General features: G+C 39.2%; 1 protein-coding gene across 1 annotated transcript in view; it reads left to right on the top strand.

The window, feature by feature from the left end:
• JAG2 (jagged canonical Notch ligand 2) overlaps positions 1-27,969 on the top strand; it is a 72,527-nt gene that overhangs the window by 20,528 nt on the left and 24,030 nt on the right. Inside the window, exons 3-7 of the mRNA XM_055716759.1 lie at positions 6,538-6,592; positions 13,684-13,938; positions 15,000-15,060; positions 26,645-26,775; positions 27,156-27,275. Coding sequence (XP_055572734.1) covers positions 6,538-6,592; positions 13,684-13,938; positions 15,000-15,060; positions 26,645-26,775; positions 27,156-27,275 — 622 coding nt within the window. The remainder of the gene's footprint in view (positions 1-6,537; positions 6,593-13,683; positions 13,939-14,999; positions 15,061-26,644; positions 26,776-27,155; positions 27,276-27,969) is intronic.

The following is a 27,969-nucleotide window of genomic DNA, read 5'->3' as shown; positions in this document are numbered from 1 at the left end:
GCCCCTTTGAGTTCCTCCTTGAAGTTGTTTTATCTTTTAGATGCATGCAACTGGTTGTTGGTAGGATTCTTCTACCTAGTTGCTGGGTAACTTTCTGTAACTGAAGGTGAGTCTACCTGCATGTTAAATTTCATGTATCAACTCCAAGACTGACTCTAACTTATTCACCTGTTGTTTTTATTTGTGCTCATTTTGCAATGAAATGAGTCTTAATAGTCTAGACATCTAGGTTTCCTCCTACCACCCCCATACGCGTACACACATGCACCCCCCTTCAGTTTTGACTTGGCTTAGTTTGGGGTAGGAGTGGAATGAGGTGTTCAAACTCATGTAGGCAGAGATAATCTGCCTGTTGGCTGCTAACCATGGCAAAAAATATCCCCCTTACACCCCTGGTTTTGCAGGCTTCCTAAAGATTGTCAGGTGGGGCTAACTGGTAGAGTTCCACTCACACAACAGGAGGGCTCCAAAGTTTGTAAACATTGTCTTGCTTTTGTGACTGGGCCAGAAGGAGTATAACTGCAGTAATTGCTCTCAAATAGAAGGCTTCAACTTGCTCAACAGCTTTCTGCTATCTGCTGCTGATGTAACCTGGCCTTCCACAGCATTCCTAACAAAATGTGATTGTTTGGCCCTGGTTTCCAAAGGGAAGGCTTTTGTCTAGGACTTGCTACACCAGTGGTGCTTGCTTCTCAAAAATGAGGGCTTAGAGGATGGGCATCCCTATAATTTTGTGTGATGGAATAGCCTCTGAGTTCAGCAGACAAGTTTTTGCATGTGAGTGTGGCTGGAATACCCTTCAAGTTTAAAAGAAACACCACCACTGTCACCACCCCAAAAAGGGGAGCACTTATTCCTTCAGTAAAGGTTTCCATTATGGCTTTATAATGTCTGCTTCTAAAAGGTCAACCTGCAAGCTTGTTCCATCTGTTGCTGTTAAACCTGTGTTGAAGATGAGTCCCGGACCTTCTAGAATCATTCTTTGTGTTTTCCTTACTCCCTTTGCACCTCTGGGTTATTCATGAGGAAGTTGTAAGAACTTGGTGCAGAGCTCCTGGGGAAGGAAATGTAATATGCTTGCCTTGAAGTCAGCTTTTTCCATGGCAAGCAGGCTGCTTGGGGGCGAGGAGGGGGGGGGGGGGGGGGGGGAGGAAGAGGGGGAAGCCCCTGGACCTGTGCTTGCTTCACTTCTCTAGAAGTTTCTTTGGAAAGCAAGTGTGAGTTGATTGTGCTAATCAAGACTTAACGGACTTCATTGCAAGACATATTGGCAATGACTTCTTCCAGAAGTTACAAAAATTAGACTAGTAATAAGGATAGTGATAGGCTGCTGTTTGACATGTGTTTGCACTTGAAGTGCTCAAATACCAGTGTTGCTTATCCTTGATCGCAATATGAAAGGAAATGTATTGACTGGTGATGAGACTGTACAGTTACTGTGTTACTGAGAAACAGGAAGATAAGGTGGGCTCTGGATTTTTTCAGGAACCACCCTTTTTTCTACTTCACAGACAATTCCTGATGTCTTCCAAGGTTTTTCCCTGTAGAAAGTCAGTCCTTTTATTCACATGAAATTGGTAATTCTTTTTTAGGATAAAAGAATAAAAGCATTTTAATACAAATAGCACAATATCGATGCAGAAAACATTGATTTCTGTTCAACCTTCACTTTTTGCTTTTTTCAGACTTTGAGTTGGAGAACGTAAGTTCTATACCTGACTGAAAGTGCTGTCAGCAGATTGATCATCTTTCTTGGGATTAAAAGTCTGATATGTCTTGTTTGTCTACACCCCACCCCCACCCCGCCTTTGAATGTCAATTTGCAAATATCAAAGTAATAGTAATAGTTTGTGAAAAGACAATGCCAAACCAATATTACAGGTCTGTTTCCCCCCTCCCCAGAAAGGAGGTCGCTGGGATAGTATGGGGAGTGTTTTGTTTAGTGTAAACAGTGGAATAATGCTTTGAAGTTGCTTTTGTCAACACCAATCCTGAGAAGAAAAACACAACTGCAGCAGCATCACTTGGATAAACAGGCTTAATCTGTATCTTTCCAAACTACTTGGCATTATCTGTACAGTTAACTCCTACAAAACAGTGCTTTAGTAAGGCTGTACTTTCCTGCAGAAGTGTGCTGATGCTCTTCCGACTTGTAGCCTTTAACATCTTCTATTTTATGATTTGACAAGTGCAAATACTGCCTTATGTTTAATTCTTTCTGGAAGAAAAACCTAGACACGAAAGTCAGTAGAATCAAGTGCATTTTCAGTGCTATTGTTCACCACCATCCCTTCCCCCCACTTTCAAAATATTTTCTAAGTATTTTGCTAGTACTAGTTGAACAACAGACAGTACCTCACAAAGCTTTTCTTAAGTATAAGAACAGACTGGAATGTGCATGTCCTGTTGTGAAGTGTTAGCTGTACCAGCCTACAGCAAGAGTTTTGTGCAAGTTCGAATAGAAGTGTGTGCGTACATTATGTATAAGAGACGCATGAATTTGGGGCATTCTTAGGATACTTGTTAGAAAATGAGAGTCTTCTGTTAGATTTGTGCTGGAACTTGAGCACACTTAGATCTGTATCAATAGCCTCTGTGGAGAACTTATTACCTTAAATAGCTTTTAAGCTAGCCTGGTGTTTTTAATGATACATCAAAGAGCCAATACACTGCTGGATGATGTGAGGGGTTTAAAGATTTGCAGTATGGGTAGATCTTAGATTCTGGGCAAGAGCTAAAGTAATGAAAGTCCTGCAATTGTTTTCTGTAAGTGCAATTAAAGATGTTTTCTGGTGTAAGTATCTGTGCTACAGAAGAGTGAGTTGCAGTTGGTACTAGCAGATGTGCTGGGTAGTCTGTGTTAGACTTTATGTCAGAAAGTGCAGACATGACTAATGCAAGCCAATGGTGGAGCTTTTATAAAATAAGTATGTCTGTTACATAAGCTAAAAATATTCCTCAGAATTTATATCAGTGCAGCCTATAGCTCTTACTGTGGTTGTTGGGCAGGTTTACAGTTTTGAGTGAGTGTATGGATATCAAAATTTCCACTAATAAATGGTTTTTGATAGTCAGACGTTTGATAGTTGAGCAATAACTGGAGAGCTCTCAGTGCAGCATACCATGAAAGCTTTCAGTAACACGGCTGCTTTGTAAATTTTCAGCTGTTGTTTTGAAGTGAAGTGCAAAATTCAAAAGAATTTAGGCAGATTTAGTGGAAGACTTGTGGTTGGGGGTGAGAAGTGTTTTTGAACCATAGATTAAGGATCAGTTTCCTGTTTTGAGATGTAGTAATTGTAACATGATGATCCATCATGCTACCGTGGTGAGGAATTCCTCTTTAAAGTTACTAACTAGCTGGAGGGTGAGGAAAAGACGACAAGTTGGGTTTGTGAAGTTAACTGTCTTCTCTAGAGGTAGAATAGCCACAAAAATCAGTTTCTCTTCTGGTTACATTATTCCTGTGCCTGTTGGGGGTTTTTTGAAGGGTGACTGTGTAACTGTCAGTAGAAAGCGGGAAGTTGCACAACTGAGAACTGTCCCAGCTGGAACTGATCTTCCAGTAAATACACATTTGTCTATCAATACAGTTTATTGCCATTTGAAAAACATCTCTAATTTCCTGCAAGTGTGGGTACAAGCCTTCCTAAAATGTTACCCTCCACATGCTTGCTCACGTGTAAATATCCAACTGGTAGCCTGTTAGCCCCTAAGCAGATGTGGGGAAACTGAGGCTATGGGGTGCTAGTAAGTGAAAGGATTTAATAGTCTAGGTCTTGTCTTTGTTTGTGTATGTTCTTTAAGCTTTTTAGAGATGGGCTTATAGCTCTTGATGGTCACTAGCGAGAGGGTGGTAAAAGCAAATGCTTGAGACCAAGCCTGTGCAAGCTGGGGCTTGCAGAGCCACGTCCCTGCCTTGCCTGCCACCAGGAGGCAACACGGGCTGCAGGGGTCACTTGTTTGACCAAAAATGCAGTTGTTTCACATCTTGGAAGAAGAGCTGTGTGCCAGTCATAGATGCTTGTGACATACTATGAAGTTTTTATAAAGTAGTAAAGGAATATTTTCAACTCCAGAGTCTATGCCAGCTTAGGTGGTCAGATTTGCCACCAGAGATACTTATTTTACGCATCTTAAAATTGGTAGAATGTCTCTTCATCCCCATTCACACCTTCCAGCATGAGCGTGCAGGAGCAGTGTGTTGTGTGGAACTCTTTACCCACAAGAATTCTCTAGCATCCTAGGCAAAGATACAAATCTGCTCTCAAGTGGAATGATGGGAAGGCATAATTGACTGATCAGTTTCCTAAGACAGCAAGTCCAGCTTAATTTTTTTTTTTTTTTTCTGCCTTAGCCTGTGTGGGCAGTCAGATGCAACAGCCAATTTGCAGTAGGAAAGACCAGCATTTATATAAAAGTGAGTAAGTGGACATCTGGGAGCACTTGAGCACTATTTTGTATTTCTAATACAGATCAATGGAACACAGGAAAAACTGGGGGAATATGTTAGAAGATAAGTTGTTAACAGGAGAGGTGCATAACAGCTTTGGATCAGAATTCTGCCTAGGGCAAAATAAAGAGACTTGTAATTGACAGAAGATTACTATATGGTACGTATTTGCTGATACTATTTATTTTTCTGGTAGCAGTTTAGGAGGGGGGCGGTAGGTAGTGTTTTCAGAATGCAGTAGGATCCTGTCCTGCTTCCCTAAATGCTGAGACTGCAGGGGGGCAGGGAGAGCAGGGAGCTGGAGGGTGAAGCTACTGAAATGCTCCACTAACATTTGTTTCCAAAAAATTTGTGGAGTTGTTGCTGTGGTGTCATACCTCAGAAGTACAGGTGTTTACTTTCTAAGCTGATCTCAATCAGTTGTCCTTTTCCAAAGGCAGTTCCAGTTCAGTATGCCTCTGTCCAGTATAGTCCCTGCTGACCTCCCTTTTTCCCTCCTTCCTTGAGAGTAACCTAAATATTTACCACTAAATTTTTATCAGTTTCAATGATGGAAAATCATCTTCCCTACTATATGTCTGAAGCTGAAAGTAAGAAGAAAAATGTTTTTCAAAGGCATAATTTATAGTTTATATGTTAATGTAACTCAGCAGTAGGAAAATATGTGCTCACTTAAGTGCCCTTCTGAATAGACTTAATCCCTTGCTCTAGTCATGAAAGACCTCGGGCAAAGAGCCCGTCTGCTTAGGATGCTGCACTGATTTGTCTTGTTGCTGCTGCTGTTCTAAAATAGGGATATTTCAGTGTTGTGGTCAAGCCCCTCCTCGGTGGGGAGGCAAGAGGCATAGAAAGCACGAGCTATCTCGAAGTAAAAATCTACACCTCTTGAGATAACAGTAACAGAGTCCTAAGCACCCTATAAAAGATAGCTGAATTCTTACATAATCCTCATCCTAAAACGGTGCTCTTAATTTCTTGGCTGAAAGTCCCCAGGATCATGTGAGTTTGTAGATCATTAGCCTGTGAATTCTGCGCACATTAAGGCTTGGCCTTGCTGTATTTAATGAGCTTCAGGTTTTGGTGTGGCTTGCCTCTAAGCACAAAGATGTATACATGAGTGTTTTAGGATAGTGTTGCAATGCAGTAACTGTTCTTGGAGGGTTTTTTCCTTGGTTCTAAATGTATGTGAGAATCTCTGTGAGCTTGGTGAAGTTGAAAAATAGCGAAGTTGGAAGAATTTGACAGCTACTCATGTTAAACTCAAAACAGGCAACCATTACATGTATGCATAAGGTAACTTCTTCCTAAATAAGTTTAGTATTTGAATATCAACAGCTAACTTGCATATTTGGTCATAAAACCAAGAAAAATGTCTAAAGCTATGCTTTAGTGAAGTAAAGCCTTCGTGCTCATTCCATATAATTTTAAAACTCTTTGAAATCATGCTTTTCTTCTTTCCTCAGTGGAAAGTGTACTACCCAGTGCACTTCCATTAACAGTGATGTTCCTGCTGTGTCTTTTGCAGGTCCATTTTTCACACTACCCCTTTCATAAGAAAAAACTCTGAATTTTTGATAGATGCAGGGTGGAATTTTGTGTGTTTCTTCTTCAGATATATATGTTTTTCTAGAATACAGCAAAAAAATCTGTTGGATAGACATCTCCGTAAAGGATGGCTCTGGTTCTATTCGGTTGGTTTCTTTTGTGTTTTTTTGTCTTTAGTACTTAAGTCTTACATATCCTAGCTGTTTTCCAGTGCTCAGAATGCCTCACTTCATTCAAACCTTTTAGGGCTAGCTGAAAATTAGTTGCAGTGGGAGGAGAAGAATAATAATTCAGTTCTTGGTGTGTGTGTGGGATGTTTTTTGTTTTGCTGTTAGCATGCTTTGCCCCATAATTTTTAATGCTGTTACATTTCATGCTTTTGAGAAGATGCCTGCAAGGGCTTTCACATGACAGCAGAGAAGTAAAATTTGTAACTGCTCTCAGTTGGCTTTCTTGTTAGCAGCATTATCTGTGTATTCCAAATCACTGTCTGGTGTGTAACTAGTTTTTTTGTTACTAACTACTGTCTTGTTTCTTTTCAGAGATCGTTCACATTAGTAATAGAAGCATGGGATTGGGATAATGATACAAAAGCTGGTGAGTATTTTATGTAAAACTTTCAGTTCTTATTACTCTGAGCTGTATGTACACAGACTGGGGAGAAGGGAAATGGTATGCTGCTGCAATTAGCCATCTCTTCAAATCAGTCTGAATGCAAGCGTGTACAAATCCAGGCAGTGAATATTGGGCTAGGAACTGTGAAAAACTCTTACTGATAGGAAGAAGAATGAACAATAGTAAGTGAAGGTTGTAATACATGACTCTTGATAATTAGCTTTTAAAAAATGTTTAAAAATCTTTGTAGGCCTTTTCTAAAAGGAAAGCAATCTGTACTGTGGAGTTGTACTTCACATTCTACTCAGTTTACCCATAACCACGTTATGCAATACTTTTCATGATCAGGTAAACAAATAAGCATTCTTGCTTCCCATAAAGAAACCGTGCTTGATGGTTTTGATTAGTGTGTTCTAAATCCTGGTGTGATTCCTTCTCCTTTTTGTTTCTTCTGAAGTACCGAAAATTACCTTGCAATTCTGGTCTGTAAGTGCTAAAGCTCAGTATCAGAGCAGGGTTATTGATCTGAAAGAAAACAAAGATTATTGTATAATACTTCAAAATCATATGAAGGTGCTGATTGCCATATTGTTGCTGATTTAGGACTCCAGCTTGAACCTAATATTTGGTAGTGGTTTACAAACCTGTCTTAAAATAATTGGTGCTTTTGGCTGCAAGTGTTGTGAACTTCAGGCTTTTGTTGTGGTTAATGATGGACTATTTAATCGAGACTGGGATCAATATAGAGGAAGATAAGTGTTTGGGCATTAAGATAGGAAAGGTTTATATCCCAAGTCATCATCAGTTTCTAATTAAGGTTCCATTCTCTGCTGCTTCACTGACCATCCTTATCAAGATGTATCAAATTAAATAGATAAAAAATAAACAATTGGCAAAGCTCAACTGATTTTAAGGCTATGTGAGAGTTTCCAGGTCCTTTTCTTGGAAGATCAGGACCAGCTCCACTTGCATTTTCCTGACAGACTTTCCTAACTTAGATTTTTTTTTTTACATACCTTATCTCCACTGATAGACAAAGTAATGATGAGTTTGTAGTTTGTTCCTGTGCCCTTCCTCTGTTAGAATTAAGCTTCTTTTGTCTTGTTGTTTAACAGCTCCTTCAACCTTTTCTAATAGGTATATTTTCTTTAGATCTCTGGTAATTCATGTTGCCGCAACCCTTCAGTTGGTCCACAGCGTTCTTGAATGCCACTTCTTGAAGCTGGACATGGTATTAAAAATGAGATCTTGTGTGCTGAGCGGAGTAGGCCTGAATCTTGAATAAATTTAGGTACCCTACGCAGCAACAAACTGGGGGAGTCCTTTTGAATGTTTTGTTCAAAAAGTACTTCATGAAGTTAACTTCTTTCACTAGTTTCCAGCTTGGGAATAATTTACCTAGGGGCAAATAGTACAGCGAATATTGAGATACTTGTGCCCTTGTTCTAGGTGGCATATGGGCTCATGAGGTGGTGTAGAAGGGAGTGAACACGAAAAGCTTATCCTGCAAAACAGATCTGTATGCATTTAAGTGCTGAATTTTGTTTTTTAATAAGCTACTTAATGGTCTTGTAACTTGCTATGTTTATGTCTTAGAGTCTGTAGAATCCTCTGGCAAACATGTAGCTTTAAACCCCAGGTTTCTTCTTAAGTACACTTGATAAGGGCATGGTAACTTTAAGCTTGTGTCAAGTCTTTCTTATGCTTTCTAGTTTTTAATGCAGCTCTAACAAATCTATTTACTTGCATTGATGTAGTTTTTATGGTTTTTTTCTGAACTTCAAGCCAACAGGATATAGTGTTTTCTGGAGGCACAGTGGGCCATCTCCTTAAAGTTTCCGTGAACTGTGGGAGTCTATAATACAGCATCGAGTTACAGTTTAGCTCTCTTGAGAAACTGCTAATGGAAGGTGAAATTCCCTTTAATGTAGGCTGCTGGAGAGGTGCTGTTAAGTTGCATTGCATCTGAAACCTAGAAGGCTTGTCATGTGAATTTAGGAAGGCTGTCGTGGCCTGTGATTTGGCAGAAGACTAGCTAAATACTTGTCTTAGTTAAATGTTTCTGTAGTTTTACCAATTCCGTAATTGAGATTGTTGCTTTGCCGTGCTGTAATTTAGACTTGCATATTGGGTTCCTAGGAAGAATTCTTTAATGCTGGCTTTTTTTTTTTCCTTTGCATGGTCTTGGCACAGAGTCCCTCCAGTAGGTTTTGGCTTGTGAATCTGTCAAGATGCAAAGACACTTCCGTTATATTTCTGCAAGGACTGCTGAGCTGCCAAACAGGGACAGATCAGTAAAAAAATCCTATGTAAGAGAACAGGAAAGGGAATATGGCAACTCCTCCAGAGAAAAGACACTATCTGCATCCTGGAGGGGATGAAGAAAGAGTCTGTGAAAAGCCGAACTCCCCATCATATCCTGAATATTGTGCTGATCTCTGGATCAGATTACATGTGTCTTCTGTTGCTACTGTAAGAAAGATTAATCAAATTAATTGTCAGAGTCTCTTTATAAGCTGATTAATTAGTTCCAAAGTCAGATTTTGCTCTTATTTAATGGGGATGAGTAAGGCTGAAAGTTAAATGCAGGTCCTGTGTTCTAGCTTGGACTCACAAGTGAGTATTTTGAAATACAACAACAGAAACAAGCCAACAAGCAAAAAAACCTCAAAACCTGGAAAGAAGAGTTTCCAGTGAACAACTTCAAGATTTTACAACAGTTGTCATTCTTCCCTCTCTCTGTGTCCTAGCATCCTGTATTTTTACTTGCACTCAGTGAAAGCAAGGCAGGGGTGCTCAGAGCAGATCTGTGAAGTACCTTCTCAACAAGAAGTCTTCCAGGGCAAATGTTTCCCCAGTACTTACAAACTATGGACTCTAAGAGGGGCTTTCAGACTCTGATTCCTGAACTACAAGTGTGCTTTTTTCCTCCTCTGAGCAGCAGGGTTGGCTTGGAGGTAAGCTCATGACACTATAATGTTACTGCTAGTTTGCTTTGAGAGTGGTGAGGAGGGGGAGAGGAAACTGCTTTAGATACAAAGTCACTGTAAAGGGCCTGTTCTCTGTTACCTGTCACAGCAGTTCAGGCTGCTTTCCAGGTAAGTCATTTGACTTAACAAGATTCTAGTTGTATAGCAGAGCTCTTGGCAATGCCTAACCCAGCACTGCCATTGTGAAGCAAGCTGGCATCTTAGCAATGCATATATATCTTAGGGGCAGGTGTCAAGAGGACGGGGCCGGGCTCTTTTCAGTGGTGCCCAGCAACAGGACAAGGGGCAACGGGCACAAACTGCAATGCAAGAAGGCCCATCTGAATATGAGGAAAAACTTATTTACCTTGATTGAGCACTGGCACAGGCTGCCCAGAGAGGCTGTGGGGTCTCCTTCACTAGAGACTTTTAAAAGCCCCTTGGATGTGATCCTGTGCAACCCGCTCTAGGTGAATCTGCTTTAGCAGGGGGTTGGACTAGGTGGTCTCCAGTGGTCCCTTCCAACCCTGACCATTCTGTGATTGTGTGATCTTCACATGTAAAGTAACTTTATTTGACCATGTCCACTGCAGGGATGCAGTGGTTGCCGCCTTCTGTGTTAGTCTGTAGGAGGCTTAATATGCCCTTACAGGTGTTTTAAATGGTTGCTTGAAAAAGGCTGAGGAGAATGTGCTTCCTGAGATGGGCACCTCCTGTTCCTTTGGACATGAAGTTCATGTGCTACCATGTGTGTGTTTCTTTGCAAACAGCTACCAGCATTACCTTTTGTATTGCCCTGTGAGTGGCTTGTTGGGAACTTCTGACCTCTGCTAAAAGTTTGGGTGCTGATGAGCAGCGTTCTTATCTAAGTGTAGCCATGACTCCTGATTGCAGTTACAGTTAAAATACCCTTCAGATAAGGCTTCCTCTTCCAAAAATCAGATGTCTTGGGAACATTAAAGAACCACCTTTTAGCCATCATCTCCTTTTATGCAAGCATCTGTGCTACTATCTGATTATCTAGAGAGGCTTTTAGAAGAAAACTTCTTAGTACAAGGAAGAGAAGCCTTACTGCTTCTGAGATGTGTGTGGGGAAGGGAGGTTTGAGCAGTATATGCTGCTTTTTTGACCAATAACCAGACAAATTCTGTTATGCAGCTCATTGCCTTTACTGACAGCTATAAATAATGTGTGTGACAGTTCCTAACACCATTAATTTTAATGGTAAACTGGATGCAGGGAGCAAACTTGTCTCATCAAAACAGTTAAATGTGGGAGACTGATTATCTTCAGAAACACTTTGGCATTGTGAGGGAGGAAGGAGAAACCTTGACAAACATGTTCCTGTGATTACAGATCTCTTTGAAAGATGGACCTTCTATTTTGGATCCGTTTTAAATCTGAAGTAAAACATAATTCTTATGCTTACTCTGGTACTTAAGAATTTAGTATTAGAAACTAAATGGCTTGGAGCTGGTTTCCTGATGCCTTTTGTAGTTCAGAGTAAATTATTTGGTTTGCTTGTTTAGGCTGTTAAGTCCTACTTTTACTGATACAAGCTAGGGGAAAAGCTCTTGAGACTCAATACATTCTTTTCCAGAGGAGTTTGTGGAGATAAAGTTTGAATGCTCCAAAAAAATAATAAATAAAAAAAAAAGCACTATTGGGTTATTTCCCCTGTTCTCGACCCCAGGTATCAAGAGGACTATTCTGCATAGGTATATTTGCAATAGGTGTAATGCCTGTTGCTGTTGTTTAACTGCGACTGGTGAATCTGCATTAACATGAAGATGCTTCATAAGATTTTTGTTACATAAACCACTCTCTTAATCTCTGGATTTGTTCTTCAGTCCATCTGATGCACTTTGAGGAAACACTTCTCCAGCAGTGGCTGTTGCAGCTGTTTTGATGATGTGTTGCTTATAGCTGGAAAATAGCTCTATTAGACATACTTGTTGTTTTTCAAATTCTTTGAGCATCCAGTGATTCAGCACTTTTCCTTTAGTTTTTCAGATCAATAGTCCTTAGAGAAGGAAAAGGTTATAAAAGAATGTTGAATCTAATCATGTAGCTTTTAGTAGTGACTAGTGGTATGATAGATAACCTGCTCAGTGCAAAAGTAAGAGGCAGCCTTTTCTAGCTTGCCGGTTTCTTGTCAGCTTTGCTACTGACCACATTCTGCTGGATGACAGGAGTTCACATGTAGAAATTAAAGAACAGAGGTAGACTTCAATGTGTCTTGTCTAGCCATAAAATGTTTTGTGCAGGCAAGCATGAATTGTAGCCTATACATGGCAATACCACTTCTAATATTAAATCAGAGAGACACTTTGAATTCTTAAGAATTGGAGAACCTTTCAATGCTTAATTAAAACAGCTCTTTGTTTTTTTGTAAGTTCAGTAGAGGAAAGATTTTTATGATAGAAGCAAGCTTGGAAAAAGATGTTAAGGTAACAGAGTACATTGCAGAGCCCATCAGTTCTGTAGCTTTCTTTTTCCTTTAATACTGGAGTGACTGAAAATTGTCACGAGCCTTTTTACATGCCAGAGGGAGAGTACAGCTTTGATAAGATGCACAGGATACTTCTATGGTGTCAATAACTTTCTAGGTGAGAAAGTTACTCCTTTTGGTTTTATTTTATAAATGGATTAGATGAATGAGTTCTAGAAAGTAAGTAGAGGTGAAAGGCATTTGCTGAAAATTATAGTTTAGTATTGCTTGCTACCAGCTTGCCATGTTTTGTATTAATAATCTGAAGTTTAGATTATGTCGCTGCCATTACAGTCTCTTCCTGTGTGCAAGTTCTTAGTTCTTTATTTCTTTTAAAGTGCATTTTAAAGAATCTTTATTTAAAGAAAACGGATGCTGAAGTTCTGAGCTGGCAATATTCTAGCTATTTCATAAATGAGTATGAAATTCATATATACAAGTGAAGCTTCTATAACTTTTTATTTCCTAAATGGTGTTTGGAGTTCCAGCTGCAGCTTGTAGAGCCACCTAGAAAAACTCTTGTGGTAGGATGTTGCTGGATTTGAATAGTGAAAACACTTGAAAACTCTTTTCACTGGGGTTACTCACTGTCTACAGTTACCCTTACTGTGCTTTGCTTTTTCTTAACATTTACTGAACCAACTGTGTAATTTAATTTTACTGACTATAATTGCATCTTATTGCTTAGTACTGAAGCTTCTAAACCAAGAGTTAAAATGGATAAAAATACAAAATGGATATTCATAAAAATGAAAATACTTGTTGGCAGTTCCATGGTCCTATATCCTAGAATCATCTTGTCTCGTGTGATAGATAGATATACTTTGTGCACATTTGGTCTCAGTGCAAACTGGCAGTAGCAGTGCTGCTGCTTTCTGTGAGGGCAAGGCAGGGTGCTTATAAAATATTGCAACAGTAATCACAATTACCAGTATTTCCATTGGGGATAAGGGTAGGCAGGATACAGAGCTGACAGTGGCCCCTTGACAATCGTAGGTTCACTTGTATATTTCTTCTCAAAAGGTCAAATACTAGCTACACACTGTTCTATGAAATGTTTGTTAAAGATATTTTGCCTTTATTGTAGAGAGAATGATAAAAATGGAAAAAAGTTAGTTTATGTACATAACACAAGCCTACCAGAGCACTTACTATTGCTTAGGAATTTTGCAGCCAGGTGAGTTTACTATGTGTTTTGCTTTATTTTTAAAACTAAACTTGCACCAGAGAACTTTTATCTCGGCTATGAGGTTATGCAGATTTTGCAATTTTATAAGAACAAAAAGGAGGCAAAAAGAGCCTCAGATCAAGATAAAACTGCTAGTTATCCGTGTGTGGGTGTGGTATGTTTGGCTGACTTGAAAAATAAGCTATTTCCTATGGATTATGTTCCAGGGTTTTTTAATATTTCCTTTGGGAGACTTCTTTTAAATTGGCCTTCCTGTAACGGACTTTGCAAGGCAAAGGAAAATTCAGTTATACAGTACATCTCTATCATCATAACATTTTCTTACTAGGTTTTCTCTTAACCAGTTGAATACTTTTGATGTGAATTTATATGCTCTTGTATCTCTCAAATTTGTTGCCTATTGAATTTACCTTGTTTTAAAAAGGTGAAGACTTGTTGATAGAACGAGTGGCACATGCTGGCATGATCAACCCAGAAGATCGATGGAAGACACTACAGTTTAATGGTCCTGTTGCCCATTTTGAAGTACAAATAAGAGTGAAGTGTGATGAAAACTACTACAGTGCTCTGTGCAATAAATTTTGTGGCCCTCGAGATGACTTTGTTGGTCACTACACATGTGATCAAAATGGAAACAAAGCCTGCATGGAAGGTTGGATGGGAGAAGAATGTAAACAAGGTAGTATTGTTTGCTTCATTTTAGATTAGGTCTAGTGTATATATAATGGGTGTAAACTGCAGTAGGTATTTCTGTAGTGTGAGGGCTGTAGCATATTAATTTTAACATATACATTGTCTTTTTAAATTATTATCTTTGAAAACATATCCTCTGTGAAGAGTGGAGCCCAGCATAGGATACAGTGTTGCTTGCAGTGTGCGCTACAGGAGCTGTACAACAAATTTAAGATTTAGAATAGTGAAACATCTTTTTACAAGTTGATTTTATTGGATGGTGGTGTTACTTCAAAGCAAAATGACGTTACATCCAGTAGCGTAAGCTTTTCTTGAACAGCGATGATTTCAGTAATATTGTAGACTTTGATACTGTAAAAATGCCTTTATAACACTTTTTTGCAGTGAAAAAGTTTTAAGTGTAATGTACGCAAGACTGGAAGCTTTTTAATAGATCTTAATGTGAACAGAAATTCAAGTGTAGTCATCCTTTTTAATGAACCACTCAATCAAATCTCTGCATTTTGCCTTCAGTCTCAGTGAATAATCAGCACTAAAATTCCTCAACAGAAAGAAGAGTGTGTTAAGTACTTAGTTTTGTTTTCTGGCCCTTTTCAGTAAAAAGCCTGTTAATGACAGGGGAGACCATTTTTAGTATTTACTCAAGATCATGTGTATCTTTTGAAGCTTGGGATTTCCAGCATAATACCAGTCTAATACCAGGTGTAAAACAAACAAACAAAAAAAAGCAAACAAAAAAACCAACAAAACCTGTATTTGATAAACATTTCAGTGCTGATACTCTTTCTGCAAATGTATTTGGTAGCAACTTTTTCAAGGAGTTACCTTAAGTTACTCTTTTCATAAAGAGTTGTAATGGGGTTGTGTTTTGTGAAGTAGCTAGCTGGAAGCAACAGCTATTGGAGCATGGCAAAAGACAGTCTGCTTTGCACAGCTAACAAATAGGCTAAATGACAGAAGCCCTATCTGGAACTGTTCAGCTTGCTGCTGTACTAATGGATACCTAGCTGCCCAGACTGATGCCTAAATCTCTTCTTATATTTACAGCTGTATGTAAACAAGGATGTAATTTGCTCCATGGGGGTTGCAGTACACCTGGGGAATGCAAGTAAGTCTGTGTGCACTTGAGTATTTTATTTGGAGTACTGATATTTCTAGCATTTTCTGTGTATGTTGCTACTTTTTAAGAAGTCTACTTTAAAATGGAAAAAATCTTGTGTCAGAACATGAATGGAAATAGGTCTGAAGGAGATTTCACGTGTGTAAGAACTGCATATACTTTATACTGTTTTGCAGTCCTTTTTTTCACATACAGGGCTGAACAGATTTGCTTCATGTAATCCAAAACTGCCTTTATCAAACGAGAATAATCTTTTTTCTTCTTTTTAAAATCCTTGGGGGCTTTGATCTCTATGTGCTACTTGTTCCCCTCAAATAAAAAGGGGAACTTGCTCTTTGGACTATTAAGACTAGGAAATGCTCACAGTCCTAGAATGTTTAATACATATATTTGATCACCAAAATACAGTAAACTTAGCTTTTCCAAGAAAAAAAAGGTCTTTTTGGTAGCAATGGAGATACAGTGGCAAACCCAACCAAAACTTTCTACCCCAGGTGAATGGTTTTTGTTTCCTAAATGTGAAAGAACTGTCTGAAATGTTTCTTTTAGTTTGTGATGAAGCTGAAGTAGACTCTGTGATAGCAAGGGGAGTTGATTGTTTCCTTGTAAAGGTTCAGGCATCCAGTGTAGTAGGTCAAGGGGAAATGGGGTGTTTATTTTCTACTGGCTGTTGAAGAAATGGGGCAGGTGTACTTGCAAGTTTGGGATCCTGTGTAAGTTCCCGAGTTTATTTGTGGTTAGAGGTGTTATGCATCATTGTAAGAGCAGATTTGTGCAGCAGTTCCATTGTAAGCTGTATTTGAATCTGCTTGCTTGAAATGATGTGAAACTGAACTGGCTGCCAGAACCCCTGAGAGCTGTCAAATACCATTTGTGGCAAGCTGTGATAGTTTAAGGCAATTCTGCTTCATCCTCCTACTAGTAACTGCAACAACCATCACAGAAGTGGCAGAAATAAGATTCAGGTTGCATAGCTTCGCAGGGCTTAGAGCTAAGCTGGGGCTGAAGTGCCAGTCTGAGGTATTTTGGGTGACATGCAAGCAAGTCCTGTCCTGCTAAAGAGCCTGAAGTTTCTGACAGTGGGGTATGGCAGATAACAAAGTAAACCTTAAATCATTGCACCACAGAGAAGTTTCAGGACAGAAAGAAACCAATCAGATGCTGTTGACTTTTGAAAGATTTGTTGTGTTGTAGCTCTCAGAACTGACTGAAAACCGTAAATTCCAGTGTACGAGCTGCAGCGCTTCAGCGCATGTGCAGTTTTACTGCTGAAGAGCTATAAAACCTCCCTTAAAAGATATTTTTTTTCCCCAAGGCAGATGTTTAAAACAGTTTCCTTTTTGTAAAAAAGAACATTTCTATTTAATATTGTCTGTGATCTTTTTGTATCATTAAATGTTTTGCTTGTAATCTTAAGTATTGTGTGTCCCTACTAATGTTGGTGATACTTTTATTTAGTTGCAAGTAGAGATTTTGATTGTGGTTGTGAGCTGGGCCAGTATCACTTCTGCCCAACTAAGTAGTATGCCTTTCCTGGAGCCTTCCAAGAATGATTTTTTTTTTTTTCCCCTTGAGAACCTACTCTAATGAATTTTAATTCATGTAAGGGTTTCTGAAGTCCTGTAGGTATTGTAGGAGTGTCCTAAGAGCCTGTGAATGTTTGCTTTTTCAATGCAATGAGCCTTTGAAGAAAGGTAAAAAAGCAACAAGTTTAAGTAAATACAAAACAATACACTTTTTTTGGTGGGGGTGAGAGGGGATGATGCAGTTTCCTTCTTAGCTTTCATTTCTGTGTGATACCAGCTGTGTCTGGGAAAACAGAAGTTGGAGAGGAAGGGAGTACAAAACCTTTGAAGATGGGGGCTGGGTGGCCATGGTACCTTTAAGGTGTCTGTCAGTCGGTGGTCTCATGAGTGAAACCTTTCCTTACATCAGTTCACTGCCATGAAGAAGCATCTAGTGTTTTAAGTCTAGATGCCTCATTCTAACCTGTCCAACTAAATAAAGCTCACAAAAATAACGCTGAGTCTATTGAAGGATTCTGATCACAAATCTCACTGCTTTGTTGGATGCATTCTCTCATTTGAAATGAGAATGAGAGACTTCTCATTCTCAGAGAATTCTCAGGGGGAAGGAATGAGGGACTTCGTTTCAGATGGATTGCGTGCCATCTGCCTTGTTTCTTAATGCCTGTCTGCTGAAGTGATGGATCTGTGATCAGCATGTTGAAGAAAAGCAATGGCCTTTCTGTGTGTGGCCACTCTTATCTGCAGTATTGCATAAGACTCTTGGCTACCTCTTTAAATATGATTTGGTAGCCTGAGCTTGCTCACACAGATAACTTTAACTTTGTGTTCTGTAATAGTTATTAGGCTATATTAGAAATGTTGCTTTTAACCCAAATGGATAATGCTTTCTGTAGAAAAATGATGCTGAACTAAAAATAAGCAAAGCTTACAGACATGACCTTTATCTTCAGCAGTACAAAGGAAGCTGTTATTTAAAAGAAACTGCTGTTTCGTGCTATTGAATTATAATCTGGATTCCTTCATCCTGGTTTTTGGACAGTTGCCACTGTCATTTAACAGGTGAAAACAATGTCCTTTTAATTCAGAAAGAAAATGAAAATGCGAGAAAAACATGGGCCTGAGATTCATGGAAATCTACTGGTGCCACTAGCTAATGAGTTTCAAAAATCTGCAGTGGCATTTATAAATAGAAAAGTTGGAAAATTGTTTCCACCTTCAACTTGTATGAACATGCAGGTGACTTAAGCAATGGTTCTGAGGCTTCAGCCTAACTCCCATAGAAAGGATCTACCTTCCATGCTTTGATGTTTCAATGTAATTTAGAGCTGTTCTTGGATTAAACATTATACCAAAAATGGATCTTCAGTAGCTGAATGGCTGCAGACTGTTGATAAAGAATATGTTATTAGCTGTAACTGTACATCATCTGTTGGGCAGGTTCATGTACCCATTGTTTTGAGAAAGTTATGGAGTTATGAAGTTTGCCATTTCTTCTGTTAAGCTTTCTTCAAAGAAATGGAAAATAAGTGGGGCATGACCTGATGTAGGAATGATTTGTGGTTTGGCTGGGTCTAGGTGATAGATTTTTGTGACTGTGGAGGCATTTCAGAAAAAAAAAATAAATTGCTAAATAATAGCAAAATTACATCCTTGAGGAAAGCAAAAGCATCTTAGCTAACTCTTGCAAAGATGGGAGATTGAAATGTTCTTAAAAAAAAACCACACCAAAGTGCACGTGCATACACACACACACACAAAAACGAACCAACAACCAAAAAAACCTTTATTCATATCTAGACTCAAAGGGTTTGGCCACTGTAATCTTCTTCAGGTTTTTTGTGGGTGGGGTTTTGTTTTTTGTTTGTTTTTAAGCCTGCAGTGGCAGGGCAAATGGTCTCATTGATTGATTCACCAGCACAAAGTAGTAGGAAGGATTGTCAGAGAAGCAACATGGCCAAGCAATGATGGTTGGTGCTTTTTGTATGTTTTTGCATCATTTTAAGTACTTTGTTAAATTCCATTAAACTGTCTAGAGAAGAATGAAGTTTGATCTAATGGCTTATAACTGGCTTAGGCTCAATCGCCTTATGAAATTATGAAAGTTGAATATAGAGAAACCATAAGTGACAGTCTCCTTCCTTGATTAAAACTGCTGACTTGAGTATGTTTGGTACCACTCATAAACTGTCAGTAGGCTTAATGGCTTAATCTTTCACTTCCTTGTGATCCAGAGTGGTATGGGTTTGGCAGAAGTCCAGATATGCCTCGTATCTTGGCCTACACTGTCATATTCCTGCCAGGAAGATGGTGTTTTCAGAAATGTTTCTACTTTTCCTGTTGCCTTTGAATGTTTAAATTTCTCTTCCAAAGCAAAACATAAGGGATCACTTCTCTAACATTGCTCAGCTTGTGTTCAGCTTCTGGAGCTATGGTAGGACCTAGGTTACGTCCTGGGAAATGCAAGTCTTGCTTCACACAACTGTGATAGAAAACTTTCTTTAGAATGTGTAGACTAACGGAAATGAATTGGAAGTGAGATTGCTAATAGTACTCTAACATGAATTTGTGCAAGGTGAGCAAAGCAAGCATACAGTCTTTAAAAATTTAAGTAAACTGTTTTATCTGTGCTGTGAACTGTCTTATTCTAGAATTACTCCTGAACTATATGTGACAATTTTGGTTTTACAGTGTTGGTGGGGTTTTTGTTTGTTTTTATTTAATCACATACCTGATGTTTGCCCTATTGAAACAGATTTCTCAAACGTCCTGTCCGGTGCCATGCCTTTTGTAGTCCTCGTATTCCACTTCAGCCCTGCTTGCAGGGCTGATTTCTTGTGTCCAGCAGTATCTGCAGATGCTGTAGTGGTTTTGCTCTCCCAAGTGGTTTTGCTCCCTTACTCTGTCACTATAAGGGCCAGAACCTGCTCAACTATTATTCAAGACTTTTACGGAGATACAGGAACAAAAGCTTGAGTTGCAAAATGAGGTACAGCTAACTACCTGGAGTGTTGGGGTTGTCATAGTATTCTAGACATCCTTTGTTAAATGTTAATGGATTGCATAGTCTTCCACCCTTTTTAGTAGAAGGCCTACCAATATCACTAATGTGTTGCTTGTGTTTTCAGGACAGTTGGGTGGATTACATGGTTAACAGTCAGCATTGGGGAACTCTGAAGTGGAGGGGAAAAAAAACAGTAAAATGAAAACCCAAAAAATCCAGACAGCTGGATTCCTGTAAACTCATTCTTGGGTACAAGGAGATCTGGTAAGGCATTTCAAAACAGTTTGTTATTGAAAGACTTCTAGAGGACTAACAAAAGATCATAAATGACTGAAAAAAAGAAGGCAATAAAATGCCTGCTCCTAAAAATGAGGAGAAAGTAAGAGATGGTAAGCTTCCATACTAACTAGATCAAATTGATCAGCCAGATCTATTTGATATGGTTGGTTTACACAATTGTTCCGGAATGGAATTATGAGACAGCTCATAAGCTGTTCTGAACAGTAAACTAGAAAAAACCTTGAGGAGTGCGTTAGCTGCTGTGGCATCTGACCATTTCAGTTCCTGTGGTCTTGGAGCAGCTGTGGTCCCTAAGGAGCATAGGGCTATTGTCTGGCCCTGCCAGGAGTGCACTTGGTACTAGTACCTGGACATCTTCTTCCTAGTCTCTTCTTTGATGCAAGATACCATTTCACAGCTTCAAGTTTCAAGAACTTGTAAAATTGTTACAATTGTTGCCTGTCTTATTATGCAAGTTCTTTTTCCTGTTAATATAACCAGTATGCTTTTACTATTGTTTTTTATGTCCTAGTGGTATGCCTTGTTGGCAAGTATTTCACAAGTAAACATACTCAGACAAAAAAGAATTCCATGTTTTATTGGTGAAGGAACTGAGGCACACTCAGCACTTGCTTGGATGGTTAGTGAGTAGGAAGGCAGAGAGTATGTCCTAAAGGTGGATGCTGCTTCCAGGAGAATGTGAGCAGGTATACAGGAAGTAAAAACATGTAGTGCTTTAATTTGTGTTTGCAATAGTAGGCACTGCAGAAAAATTAGAATAGTAGATCAAAGCAGCGTTGAGAACCCAAAATCCATGCTAAAACCACTTAAGGCTGTTTTTTAAACAAATTTTAGCCTAGCTCTCATCTGTTCTTGTGGACTGAATGGCTGTTTGCAGCTGGAACACATTAGGTGGCCTCCTGGCATACATGGTCTTACATTACCTTAGCTTAACCTAAAAGGAATTCAATTCCTTTGTTCCAAAACAGCTCTGATGAGAACCAACACACCATCGACAGGAACAATCAGGCAGTTCACTTAAAAAGCATGCTCCTGGTGTGAACTAATGCAAATGCAAGCACACCCTTAGGGCCACTTACTGCAGGATAACTGAGCAAGGGTTAAATCGTCCCTCCTATCAGCTCCTTCACAAAACTCTAAATACAGTAAATGAGAAGGGTAGCTTTCACTAACTTCCTTTATTAGAGGAGAAAAAGTTTGTAGAGAAAGGTTTGTATCATTTGGTGCAGTAAGAATGCTGGGGGTGGGAGGAAAAGATGACAAGCTTTCAGGTAATTAAATTATTTAAGTTCATCTTTTCCTTCCCTATTCACAAAGCTATCTTGCCCATTTCAAATGTAGGAAGGTGGGGAAAGTGGTTCCGTGACAAATCTTAGTGAATGAGTACTGTACTAACTATAACATTGAAGCCGGATGCTCAGAATTGTAGGATCTAACAGCTAGACCATATTGCTGCCTGCTGTGCAATAATTAATCTCTTAAAAGATTAAACAGACTTTCTTATAGTTATTTTAAGTAAATAACTAATATAAAGCTATTGTTCTGGCCTATGCAACGCCATCCTGTTCACGTCACTAGAAAATTTAGTGGTTTTCCATTTAAGAGGGTTATTTCTCCCCCACCCCTGAATGATGCATTTTGCTTCTGCTCTTAATGTCACTGTTCTGCTTCGTTTTCCTGTGTTCAGTGTTTTGGCCACAGCTTCCATTTGAAATACGAGTGGGAGAAGCTCCCTCCAAAAAGCCTGCTTAAAAAATGATGTGTAAATATGTCTCTGTAATCTTTACTTTGGCCTTTGTAGGATGTGCAATATACCACTAAAGTATAACCTATGGTAATTAAAGACTTACACCATGTTGCCTACATCCTCCCTATGGAGGGATTTTTTAAATTGACTTTTAGGCCCCATGTTCTGACATAGACTTCAGAAATAGCTTAGTTTTGATTTCCTTCACACTGGTGGTTGCTGTGGTTTAACCCTGGCTGGTAATTAAGCACCATGTAGCCACTCGCTCACTCCCCCCCTCACCCAGAGGGATGGGAGGAGGGTTGGAAGGGAATGTAAAACTCGAGGACTGAGAGAAAAACAATTTAATAGCTGAAATAGAATAAAAATGAAAGAACACTAATAATGACAATAACAGTTATAATGAAAAGGGAAAGGGAAAGAATAACATCCAGAGCGAAAGGAAGAAGGGAACACATGGTGCACAACGCAACAGTTCGCCGCCTGTGACTGATGCCCAGCCAGCCCCTGAGCAATGATCCACCTGCCCTGGCCAGCCCCCCAGGTATACATACCAGGCATGATGTCCCATGGTATGGAATGCCTCTTTGGCTAGTTCTGGTCAGCTGGCCTGGCTGTGTCCGCTTCACAATTCCTTGTGCCCTTCCAGCCGTTTCACTAGCAAGGGCTGACAAACTGCAGAGTCTCAGGTCAAAGCCAATACAGAGCGCGTTAGCTCCTAAGTAGATAATTAACTCAATCCCAGCTGAAAGCAGGACAGTGGTTTAGGTGTATTTAAGTGTTAAGTGCTGACAAAGCTCTGTAGCTAGGTGTAGAACAGAACCTATTGAGTTATCTTCTCGTTCTCATGTATTATGAGCCTTTTCATACAGTTAGTCGGGGTAGATTAGTGGTTGGATGAGACCTGCAATATGAAGTTTCTCAGCTGAAATTTCTGCACAGAAAGTCCAGAACTCTCAAATAACCAGAGGAATAAACCATGTGTGAAGATAGTATTAAACAGCAGAGTTAAAGTTGACTGTTGACAGCACACTAACTTTTGGCAATGTAGCAGGTGTCTGTCTTCCTTTTGGATGAGGAGTTAATCATGCAAGGTGCTGAGGGACCATGGTTTACAGACCATCAGGACAGGGTACATCTCTTTGCTTTTCCACATCAGTTGCATAAGTGCTATTGTAGGATTTGATATAAAATCATGGAGTTTGGAAAGAATCTCCGGGGTCGTCCAGTCCCACCTCCTGCCCAAAGGAGGACTAGCTAAACCAGATTGCTCAGGGCCTTGTCCTCACAAATCATGTAACTGTTTACATACAGCAACATGAGATCTTTCCAACACTTTGTGCCATCTGATTTGGAAATGCTCAGTTTCAACCTAGCTTTCAGTAAGTAATTATAACACAAACATCCTCAGAGGAAAATAAAGGCATCAGTATCAGCTTTTTCCTTAGTTATAACTGTTTCAGAGGAACATAAGGAAAGCACAGTGCTGTAGAAAAATCTATTTTATTGAACTTGACTAGTTTAGCTTTTTTTAATAGCCCTGGGAAAAGAAAAGAAAAAAACACCACCAAATCCCAAGTCTTGTATTTCTTTCTCCTTTCTGCACTTCGCCCTGCTCCTGCCTCTTGAGTACCTATGTATCTTTTGAATTGTGTGTAGTGACGGGTGCCTCTGTAGGATTCCTTGATACTAAATTTACTACTTCAAACATGTTGAGAGTTACTGTAGAAAGTCTTTCTTATCCTGGAATTTGGCTGTTTGAAGCCCCACTGTCTTACTGTAACCAAATATACACTACAAGTTAAATTATTGTGGCTTTATATACTTGTCAATGACACCAGTATTTTTCCTGCATGGTTGCAGTTTCTCTAATCTCGAGACAGAAATGTTATCTAGAAGCTTTGCTAATGTTAATTCCTGCCACCTCCCCTTCCTCCAACCATGTATTTAAATTCTCATTTTCCTGTTGCCCACCAGACTTTCATCTAAAGGAAAATGAAAGCTGTGAAGCGTGTCTGTAGAACTATCAGGATCTTTTCTGCAGGTTCTTGGTTTCAAGATAACTAGCAATTGTTCTTCTATTCCTATTGCCTGCTCTGCGTTAATCCTGACCGGAAGGGATGCTTTGGTCTGGGAGCAGATGCCTGTACTTCAGCCTTCCATCAGGAAGTTACTAAACTGTAACAATCTATTTATGGTAGCTTCTTTGTACTGCTAATAACCCAGCAAGGGCTAAGATCTCTGATTTTTGTTTTGTGTGCGTTTGGTTGTAAAGACAAGTTAGACCTGATGAAGTCAGCAGAGGGGAAGGACAGAGGAAGTAGAATCTTGATTCCAGTAAGAATTTTCTTTGCCCATTGAACAATGGGAATCCTTAAGAATTCTCTAAATTTGGTGCTCTTACTTAGTCAGACATGAAAAAAATTTAGAATTGTAGAAACTTCCAACAGATTATTCTCAGCTGTGGGGGTCAGGGAAGAAGTAACTTTAGCCCACTCCTAACTGTTTCCTTTTGGCTTTTACATAGTAGTTGTTACTTAAAAAGGAATTCTGGTTTGGTTTTTTAAATAAAGATGTTGCTTTTATACTGTACCTTTTGGGCTTCTCATAGTGGATCATTAACCTTTTTTCATCCTTGTGTTTTGGCTTGATATTTTTCTCATAAATGACAATGCCCATTTCTGAATTGATTTCACTTTATTGATCGCATCTTGCTCTAGGGGTGAGCTGAGATCCATGTAAACATTATCTTTTTAGAAGGAAGTGGAATTAAAGCTGCTCTAGCACCTGCTAATGTAGGATGCGACCAGACTTCCTGTTCAAGAGGAAATCCTAATTTACTCTTCCTTGTAAACTGAAGGCTGATCAGCTTACCACATAGTAACCTTTTGACTTGTAAACACTGTGTTCCTTTGGACTGCTTTTCGACTCTAGAAATTATTTCCCTCAGGCTTGGTGGTAACTGACAGTAAACTTTGTGTTGAGTATCATGAAAAACCAGCCACCCTTTTGTGCTGAACTAATTTTAATGCAGTCGAGCGTACCTACAAACTCAAGTAGGTGCTTAAGGTGCCTCCTAGTTCGAAGAAGGTGGCTGTATTTTTCTTTGCACTCTTTATCACCAGTGCAGTGTTGAACAAAGAAACTTGTTATCCTTTGGGTTTGGAAAACAAATTGAGTTACTGTGATTATTTGCTTTGTGATGCAGACTTTCAGCCCTTGAAAATGCTTGTTATATGTGGGTGGGGAGTTGGCTCTGGCCAGGATAGTCATGGTGAATCACTGGCAGTAGTGCCAGCTTTGGCGTGGATGGAGATTTGGGTTGGGGCCAGTAAAGTGAGTTACAGTACTTTTTTTTTTTTTTTTTTTAATCATTATTATTATTGCTTATTACCAGCCCCTGCAAAGATTTTGTTTTCTTTTCTGTCCTTGAGGAGGAAGGAAGAGATCAAATTTAGTGGGAGCAGTATTTATTTCCTCTTACTGCTAATACAGCAAAAGAAAGCTGCTTCTGAAATATGTATGTTCTCCAGGCTTCCTCAGAGGAGCAGTTGGAGGCCCCTGGGCTAGGTACACGGCTGAGGGTCTCTGTAGGATCCCACAGCTGTGAGGTGTAGAATGAGGAGCAGATACTGGGACTGACAAGTCTATAGAAAAAAAAAAGTCTTGCAAAGATCTGCATCTAGATTCCTTCTGCCTGTGTAAATAGTAGAAATTTAAATAATATGCTGCAGGCATAACCCATGTTATTCCTTTGGGGATTGATACAGCTTACTAAAATGGGGGAAATAAATATTCACAAGGAACCAAGGCTACTCACTTATAGTTTTTTCCTTGTCTTCTCTCACCACACCCCAAAGACTTAAGAATTTATTTTCTGTTGGTATTCAAAGCATGTTGATAATAGAATGGTGGTGTTAAATCTAAAAAAAAATAGTTTCCTTTCTAATGCATTTTTCCTCTAGGCATTAGGGCTCTACTAGCATGCATGTGATCAGCTCCCATTCAGTGTGTTTTTATGCATCTCTATTGCTAGTATGGCTCTTAAATCGTTTGTAAGAAATACTCTTAAAATGACAGGCAGAACTTTTTTTTTGTTTTTCCAAAAGAGCAAGCTTACTATTTCTTTTTTATGAAAATGTGTGTGAAATATATGTTAAAAAAAAAAGCATTAGCCTATGTCCTCCTTCTTTGTTTTTTTTTTTTCTTTTTCAGTTCAGACTTTAATACTTTTCCTATAGCATAATCAGTTGCTTTTGTTAGCAGAGTTCTGTTACAGATAACATAAAGATACTGGTCTCTGAAGAGGTTTAGTTTTAAACAGTTTTAAAATTTTGTAATAAATGAATTACTAATAGCTTTTATTTCTGTTCTCTTTTCTCCTTTCTCCAAAGAGCACTTTTGTCATAATGTCACTAGAGATCACTGAGGATATAATAGGAAAAATCTGTAAAAAAGGTTCTCTTAAGAAACTAAATCCTGAGAAAATTGTCAAGACATGCCTCTCTGGCTGCCCTGGTCTTTCAAGACTTGTAGCACTCTAAAGCAGACTAGGTAATATCTTGAAAACTGTCTTGATAGAGAGAAAAAAGCTATGGTACTTGGTGCAGTAAGCCAGCAGTCTCCTTTTGAAAGTAATTTCAATTTATTTTTTTATACCAATCACAATTTTTATCCTAGTGTGTGATGATTATGTGAAGATGGGACTTCTTGTGAAAGAACAGCCTAGTTTATGTACGGTTCTTATAACATGTAGTAGTGCTTGGTGGTGTTTGCTGTAGTATGTAATACGGTTGAGCAAGATGAGTTGCAGTAAGGATGTTCAACAGCACTAGTATGTCCCTTCTAAACAGGAGAAATAAAGTTGTGTTGCCTGTTACACATTGAACAGTTGACCTTGTTCTTGAGAATGGTAAGTGTAGTGTTCTAAATACCTGTAATGCTGAGAATTAAGCATCATGTTGCTAACTTTTAACATGTAAACTTACATCTTAGGTGTCATTATGGTTGGCAAGGACAGTACTGTGATGAGTGTGTCCGCTACCCGGGCTGTGCTCATGGGAGCTGTAATGAACCATGGCAGTGTAATTGTGAAACCAACTGGGGTGGCCTGCTCTGTAACAAAGGTACTTAACATCAATGTACAGGAAAAATAAAGTTGCATGATTAACTGATAACTCATTAACCCCCCCATATTTTTTTTTCCTGCTAGTGTGTGACTACCTGAGTATCTCTCTGCCTAATTCTTGTGTGGCAGATCATGTCTAAATGTCATAAGTGTTGGAAATTTAAGACCAAAGACTTGGAATGGTCCTGAGTCTTCTAACTCTCATGCAGTTGTCTTCTTGCTTATCCTTTCCTGTTCTGTGGATGATGATAGGCTAGCTAACGGAGTATGGGGATGATGTGGGTGAATATTCAAGCCAGAAAGACATCTGTATGTCTGACTAGGGGTTAAAATGGTGAGATTTGTGTTCCCTGTTGATTGATGCTTTTCTCTGTCCAGATCTGAATTACTGTGGAAGTCATCATCCCTGCCTGAATGGTGGAACCTGTATGAATACTGAACCAGATGAATATCGCTGTGCTTGCCCAGATGGCTACTCTGGAAAGAACTGCGAAATTGGTACTTTTGGATATTGCACGTATCTTTAGAAATCTGAAACTGTTTTAGGCATGGCTACATTCTAGTTAGCCAGGTGCCACTTACATGCTTACTGTTTTTTTGTTGTTTTTTGGGGGGCTGTTTTTGTGGTTTTTTGTTTGTTTGGGTTTTTTTGTTTTGTTTTTTAGACTAGAGGAGCTGTTTTCTCCTTTTCAAAAGCTAGCTTTGTTTCTGAGAAGGGAGGTGTGAACAGTGGTAGTGTGCAACCTGTCCTTTCAACTTGATTGTTCCTTTGTGTGATAGCGGGATAGGCCAGCTCAGTCTCTCCTGTCTAGTGCCTTAGGCTGGCTAGTCAAAAAACCCACTGAAAACAACAGAAATGCTGCAACAGGTTCCCTTGAATTTAGATAAGACTGAGAGTACTTTTTCCCTTTGATTTCTTCACTTCCTTAATCTAAACATGCAGTTGGGCTATAGTTTCATGGAAATGGGTTACAGTTGCACCTTTCCCTGTTACTGTTCTCCCTGCTACACCTTTTCTTGTCTTCTGGCTTGCTTGCAAACATGCATCTTATACAAGCTGGGAACTACAGGAGGTAGCTATGATGGGCGCTTCAGTTTTAACTGTCATGTGTGGTTTTGGCTCAATTTTTGGCTGTCTAAATGTGTTGACTATCCTTTTTGATCAACTGAAACTTGATTTTTAAAATAATCT

The sequence above is a fragment of the Falco cherrug genome, chromosome 7, assembly GCF_023634085.1.
Source record: "Falco cherrug isolate bFalChe1 chromosome 7, bFalChe1.pri, whole genome shotgun sequence".
Classification (NCBI taxonomy): domain Eukaryota; kingdom Metazoa; phylum Chordata; class Aves; order Falconiformes; family Falconidae; genus Falco; species Falco cherrug.
The sequence above is the reverse complement of the archived record's forward strand: the minus strand, read 5'-3'. Positions and strand labels throughout refer to the sequence as shown.